At 39.3% G+C, this 7,500-nt stretch overlaps 1 protein-coding gene and 1 long non-coding RNA gene across 2 annotated transcripts in view; one reads left to right on the top strand and one right to left on the bottom strand.

Annotated features, from left to right (window-relative positions):
- LOC146654929 (uncharacterized) overlaps positions 1–527 on the bottom strand; it is a 34,351-nt gene extending 33,824 nt beyond the window's left edge. The window contains exon 1 of the long non-coding RNA XR_014914353.1: positions 318–527. This is a non-coding gene — a long non-coding RNA (uncharacterized LOC146654929). The remainder of the gene's footprint in view (positions 1–317) is intronic.
- A 1,656-nt stretch (positions 528–2,183) lies between these two features.
- Positions 2,184–3,549, top strand: LOC146654928 (nanos homolog 2-like). The gene has a single exon (XM_085427982.1). The coding sequence runs from the start codon at positions 2,256–2,258 to the stop codon at positions 2,754–2,756; it is 501 nt and encodes a 166-aa protein (XP_085284108.1). The 5' UTR covers positions 2,184–2,255; the 3' UTR covers positions 2,757–3,549.
- The last annotated feature ends 3,951 nt before the right edge of the window (positions 3,550–7,500 follow it).

Raw genomic sequence — 7,500 nt, 5'->3', positions numbered from 1 at the left:
CTTGAAGTTTCTCTCACAGTTCACGCACAGCTCGCTGTGCGTGAACTGTGGGTTTTATCGTGTTGGAAGCAAAACAGCAAAAGTAAGAAGGAATTAAGGATGATATTAGCCCCCACGCCGACTAAGCTAATTCTGATGCGTCGGTCCGCTCTGTTTACGTCTTCGTGTGGAATGCGTTTCCTGCTCTCATTTGCTGGTTGTTGTTGAAATAGTTTTGTGAGCTTTAACCTGAGATTCTGGCGTTTCTGGTAAAACACATTTATATTCATTCAATTCAGGATTTAATGAATCGATATCGCTTCATTCAAGCTACTCACCCGTCTCTATCCACCTCCACTTCCAGCTCGACCACGGACAGAGGTCCCGCCCCTCACTATCTCTGATTGGTTTAGACCACGAAGGGGAATGACGTGTGTCTGTTGTTGAACACATGGACGTCTGTCGCTTGGCGAGCGATCGGGTGGTTTAGCGAGTGTCAGCCTCTTAAGTTTAAGACAAGCCCGGCTGCTTTTTAAGCGACGCGGCGCTAGCTACCCAGCTAGCTCAGTACACAGGAACTACTTCCGGTAGTTATACAAAATAAAAGCGTCCCCCATTATAATCCGCTATAATGCCATACTTCCGCTGCGCGCGCCGTTGATATATACCTTGGCTTTACATTAATTGTGAGAAAACAAAACAAACAAATAACTCACCGTTGAGTCGATTGTGAGGTAGTGTAAAGACGAATGAATCGGCTGGGTTATTGCACGCTGTCAACTGGTCTGTAGTGTAGGATTTGTCGATATCTGACAAGTAGGCCAACCACAGGGACACAGCGGCCGCCTCCATTACTCCCGACATACCACTAGAGTGAGCCAGCACACCACAAATGAAGTTTTCTTGTTCTCCATTCATTTCAATGGGAAAAAACTTGCATTAAAATATTCATATTTAAAAAACTATAGAAGTAATAAACACCAAAAGTCATAGCAACTCATTCCAGCTCCAGCCGCACACAATGATATATCATATGTGAACCTTGTCTCAAAACTGTGGGGCGAGTTAAGGTCCAAAATAAACACCAAAAGTCATAGCAATTAGATGGAGTCATTGCTTTGGCAATGACTCCATCTAATGGTTAAATTTCTGAACTGCAGGCTCAGTAAGTAAGTAAGTAAGTAAGTAAGTAAGTAAGTAAGTAAGTAAGTAAGTAAACTTTATTTATTAAGCGCTTTTCACAGACAGACATTCACAAAGCAGCAGTGATGAGACGCAGGTCTTGCGTCCATGACTGCCCTCGCGAGTTAAAGACAGCTGCAGTGTTTGTGTTTTCTAACTCAGGTGTCTCAGCTGAAGAACTGCGGGGTGATTTTAAGAAATCCCCTGTCAATTGGTTATGAGCAAAAATTGTTTCTATAAAATAAAAATTAAAAAAACAAAAAAAAAACCCAGTTTCAACCGTAACGTGAAGTACACATTTTATTATTTTTTTTCCTTTTAGTGAAAGGAAACAGCCGTCGCCGGTATGCTAGTGCGCACGCTCCACCCCCTCCTACGCCTCTTTCCCCCCCTTCTTTTTGCTTTGTATCTATCCATTTATCCTCATACCTCACCTCTATGTATGTGCTCTCTTTGAGCGCAGGTGCGGCTCTTTGCTGTGACACATCTCTAATGTAGTCTAGACGCTCCGGCGCCAGGGGTCATCGGGTGACACACACACACACAAACAACAAGTAACACAACATGGACCATGAACTCTGCGTGACTCAACTATACCAAGACAGTTCACCTATTACGAGCCTTTAAAGTAAGCTTATTGCTAAATAGTCTTGATATTTAATCAACAGGTAAGGTAACACCTGATTCTGTTCACATGGACGGAGTTTTTTCAGTGCTAAATAGTCTGCACATCCCGGCTCTTATTATTTATTTTGCTGCGTTATTTTGCAAAATTATCTAATCTAAAAATAAACTACATAAATGAGTGCGATGCAATATTTTGCTCTTGGTGTTTTCAGTCCTTTATGTCCATCTTATGTGTCATTTTTTTCTGTTATCAATCAACCAACCGATCATTCGATTAAAGGCCTGTCAACGGGCTTCGTAAAGGTTCTTTTAAGGTCACCAGAAAGCTACATAAAGACTGCACCTGCACCAAAGTTCTTTTTTTTTTTCTCTCTATCTCCGAACATTGTTGCATTTTAAAACCATCTTCAGTGAGCTATAAATATGAGGCGCTCCAAACACACTCTCAGTTTTACTTCTGCCAAAAAATGACCACAATGCCGAGACGACTGGAGGTCCAGAACTCGATCCTCACTGGTGGGGACAGCTTTAACATGTGGCACGACTACATGAATCTGAGCCAAGTGTTCGAGAAACTGTGCAGCAACCGTGAGGTTGATAACCGAGACACCGAGCGTCCAAAGAAGGGACAAGCGCCCCCTTGGAGTAAGGTCCACACTTCCACTCGGGGGAAGAAATCCTCCAAAAACTCATCACAGTCCAGTCCGACCAGCAGCGCGTCGGACACCAGCAGCAGCGCCTCATCCTCGGACTACTGCCGCTTATGCAAGCAGAACGGGGAGACTCCGAGGGTGTACCTATCTCACAAGCTCAAATCAGACGACGGGAAAGTTTTCTGCCCCGTCCTCCGGAACTACACTTGCCCGATCTGCGAAGCCACCGGTGACAGCGCTCACACACGCAAGTACTGCCCGCAGATGAAGTGCGAGGCTGCTGGGAGGATGCAGACCGTAGGCAAGTTCTGGTAGCTGCTGAAAACTGAAGCTGCGAGAAACTGTACATATTTACCGAACTGTTTGGGGTATGTGTTCGTGTTGGCAGAGACCGTTTCAGTTCCAAAGACTGTTTCAAGTTTGACTGTCAAACACTCCGCTGCAGTCTGCAGCAAGGAGCCCTCATCCATCACATCTGTGGAGCCCCGAGCCGGGGTGAGCGCTCTCAAACCTCGGTAAAAATTAAACTCTTTAAAGTCCTCGAGTGTTTATTGTTGTTGTTGTTATTGTTGTTGTTGTTGTTTAATATGATACAATTTCGGGGGTACTTCATAGGTCACAAGTGAAACACTAAAGTGGCTAACCTTTCTGTGGAATTAAATAGATTTCTAAAAATGTGCCCATAGTGTCAGTGCGCGAGTCTTTTAGTTAAAATGCAAATGCTATATTATCCCTCATGTCAGACAGATTATTCGACAAAAACGTCAGTATTTTGTCTTTTTTTTTTTTTTTTTTGGTATTATAGAAAATTTTTAACTCACATGCAACTCTTCCACTTGAAGTTACAGATGTACCTGAACTCACCAGAGAACATGCGTCATAAAAAAATAATTAAATTAAATTAAAAGTAACACTTCAAGGCAAAAGTGAAACGATTATGTGAAGTGAGAAATTGAATTAAGGTTCAATAGTTTTAGTTTCAAAATAGAGGGGCTGGGGAAATACAGTATACAAGGTCAAAACAGAGTTTGTACAAGTTTGTACAAAGACAGCTGCAGTGTTTGTGTTTTCTAACTCAGGTGTCTCAGCTGAAGAACTGCGGGGTGATTTTAAGAAATCCCCTGTCAATTGGTTATGAGCAAAAATTGTTTCTATAAAATAAAAATTAAAAAAACACAAAAAAAACCCCCCCAGTTTCAACCGTAACGTGAAGTACACATTTTATTATTTTTTTCCTTTTAGTGAAAGGAAACAGCCGTCGCCGGTATGCTAGTGCGCACGCTCCACCCCCTCCTACGCCTCTTTTCCCCCCTTCTTTTTGCTTTGTAAATAAACAGAAATGTGACTTTTGCTTCATAAACAGTTTGACAAACAAGTGGTGCCTGCAGGGTGTATATTCATGGTATAACCGGCATAAACACAGCCTCACTTCGTGTGTGATTGTGCAGGAAATACAACTGTGCGCTCAGCTTCGAAAAAGGACCGCATCTATCCATTTATCCTCATACCTCACCTCTATGTATGTGCTCTCTTTGAGCGCAGGTGCGGCTCTTTGCTGTGACACATCTCTAATGTAGTCTAGACGCTCCGGCGCCAGGGGTCATCGGGTGACACACACACACACAAACAACAAGTAACACAACATGGACCATGAACTCTGCGTGACTCAACTATACCAAGACAGTTCACCTATTACGAGCCTTTAAAGTAAGCTTATTGCTAAATAGTCTTGATATTTAATCAACAGGTAAGGTAACACCTGATTCTGTTCACATGGACGGAGTTTTTTCAGTGCTAAATAGTCTGCACATCCCGGCTCTTATTATTTATTTTGCTGCGTTATTTTGCAAAATTATCTAATCTAAAAATAAACTACATAAATGAGTGCGATGCAATATTTTGCTCTTGGTGTTTTCAGTCCTTTATGTCCATCTTATGTGTCATTTTTTTCTGTTATCAATCAACCAACCGATCATTCGATTAAAGGCCTGTCAACGGGCTTCGTAAAGGTTCTTTTAAGGTCACCAGAAAGCTACATAAAGACTGCACCTGCACCTGCACCTGCACCAAAGTTCTTTTTTTTTCTCTCTCTATCTCCGAACATTGTTGCATTTTAAAACCATCTTCAGTGAGCTATAAATAGGTCACAAGTGAAACACTAAAGTGGCTAACCTTTCTGTGGAATTAAATAGATTTCTAAAAATGTGCCCATAGTGTCAGTACAGGATTGTGAACATCGCAACGCAAAGTTTTTGATTTCTCTCAAAACATATATTTCTTTTCATGTTGAACAGATAATATCTTTAATTTGAGTCAAAGTGATTTGCACTTGAACACGCCCACCAGAAATAGACCGGGACCCATTTTTATTCTGCATGGCTGCTGGAAACATCATGTCACATCTTTGATTAATTTCATCTGAAAATAAACGTAAGTAAAGCCAAGTGTGTTACAAAAGCTTTTATAATTTGTATTGTCAAAATCGCAGAAAATAACCCCATTTAAGCTGGGTCGACAGCCACCCCTAATTTTTGCATGATTGTAGCTGCTAGCTATAAGCTAGCTAGCTATCCTGCGCAACGTTAGAACTGGTTACCAGAAACCGACCATCACAGTCGGGAATACAAGTTAGTATACTGGTAAAAAACGGCTTTTTGCCTAACTAGCTAGCGTTACCACGATGCATCGGTGGTGGATAAAGCTAGCTAGCATAAGTTCATAGTTCATAACATTCATAGTATAACTCCGTGCTCCGCTTCGTTTGAATTTTTCTGGTGAGCTCGCGGTTTCTAGACACAAGCTTGTGTTTGTGCGCGCACGTTTGTCTCTCTTCATATAAATATCTGTGTGTTATGTGTGTGTACACCGAGCGCAAAAGATAATTATTAATGTGCATGATTTAGAGACAGAAATAACAAGCCAGCATATAAGATCAATGACATAAGACTAATTCCTTCAATTGACTTTCAGGCGCAGCTCGGAAAAATGTGCATTTTCTGAAGAAATTTTAATTTTAACAGCAAAAAATTGACCCTATGCCAAACTTAGTCGCTAATGGCTGGTCTGTAGACTGTTTGGTATGTCATGTTACGTATTTCTTGGTTTTTCTATGTAATGTGTTTTATAGAGAAGTAACATTATTCTTTTTTTTCTGTATGCTTTCAGAACCACAGATCGCTCCATCCATTCCATGGCTGAAGCATACATTTTCATTTAATCTGAAGAGGTATCATTTTGCATTTACACTGCACATCCTTTTTAAACATTTCATAATAATCTAGACTCTCCCTCATTATCCTCTCATTCACCTTGCTGATGTGTTGAGGACTTGATAAAAGAATACATGGTATGTCCATATCTGTTCTGTCTCTACATGAGATGCAGTCTCTTGATGTAAATTTGACAACTCTGCTATTAAATGCAGTGATTAATGTAGGACAGCAACGATTAATCAACTCATCAAGTTAATATCTTAGGGTTCTGTATTGTTTTCTTTTTTTTTCTTGGGCTTTGTGATTTAATTTAATGATTATGCAATTCACAATCTGATTAGTCAAATAATTGTTCTAATAGTCTGTGACCAAACAACTATCAAAATAGTAGTTTATTATGGTCAAAGATTTATCAGGTGTGCCAGACTTCAATTCTTCACTTGTACATTTTGTTCCATATTTTACCTCAAGATATCCCAGAAAGATGAAGCTGAGGAAGAGCTGCAGAGTACCACCATGGCACTCTTCGTCTTCAGGGACAACTCAAGCCTCCTACATCAGCCTCGAGACATCGGGATAATCATTGATGGTGTGGAAGTCCTGAATGAGTTGCCTTCTGTGGCAGCTGGAGTGGCAATGGTCTTTGGACTCTGTTATGCTCTTAATATGGAATATCCACGAGGATTCAGGTTCACCTTTGAGGCTCTTCAAAAGATTATGATGGAGCTTGACTTTAACAAGATGACCTCTAAGATTCGCAAACTTAATTGTGAACTTAACACTGCACAGTAGTGTGTTTGCATGCATGTGTGCATGTGTATGTGCACATGCATGTGCATGTGTGCTTGGTTATTTTGCTTGGTTGGCCTGCAGTGGTATTCTACATTCAAAATTTATAAGAACACCCATTTGAAAGGGAGATTTAAGTTGATTTCATTGATACATGTGTAGATTTTTTTTTTTTTTTTTACATTGTACAGGCACAGTGTACATATAAACATTTTTGAGTACTTGCAAATTGGTTTAAAAAGAGTTTTTATAATGGTTTTATGCCAGTTTTAGACAGGTTGCAGGTTTTATACTGGTTTTCAAAAGATTGCAGGTTTTATAAAACAAACATTTCTCTAATCATTTCTGCCGTAGCACTAAATCTGTATATTACTAATCCTCTCTATTGATTATAGTTAAAATGGTTTGGAACAATAAATAATTTTGAAACAATTGGTTGGCCAACTGTCTTGTTTTTTATAGGAAATGCAGAGCATTTTTGAACTGAAATGAAATGTAAAAAATATAGTTTGAATATATGTAAATCAATTACCTGGCTTCAACACAAACATATTAGTTCATGTTAATTTGGTTCGATGTGAATACATTAGGTTGGTTAAATTTCAATATATTAGCTTGGTTCAATAATTAAAATATGGTTCTATGTAAAAAAATCAATTTGGATCAATGCAAAATTTAAAGTTTCAGTCAAGTCTAGTAATATTGTTTATATCAACATAAAAGTATCAGGTCATATCAAGTGACTCAATTTGGATTCTATAAAGCCAAATATTTTGGATGTGACAACTGGACATCATTTTTTTTAATTTGAATAGGGTTATTTTTTTTACAGTGTAGTTTATTTCTCACAGTTTTTTAAAAATTCTCTTGCTTTATGGTTCTTAGCGCTGTTACCAGTCTTTGCATTTATCATCATTTTTTCTCTTTTTTCTTTCATGTTACACAAACATGATTACATATTGCATATGAATCAAGGTTGCGCAGAGGTGGTTGCATTTCCCAGACAATCATGCAAAATATATACATTTCTTTTTTAAAAAATGACATGGTGCGACAGG

The sequence above is a fragment of the Rhamphochromis longiceps genome, linkage group LG13 (genome assembly GCF_057381845.1).
Source record: "Rhamphochromis longiceps isolate RC_006_pf linkage group LG13, R_longiceps_female_GT1.1, whole genome shotgun sequence".
In the NCBI taxonomy this organism is placed as follows: domain Eukaryota; kingdom Metazoa; phylum Chordata; class Actinopteri; order Cichliformes; family Cichlidae; genus Rhamphochromis; species Rhamphochromis longiceps.
The sequence above is the reverse complement of the archived record's forward strand: the minus strand, read 5'-3'. Positions and strand labels throughout refer to the sequence as shown.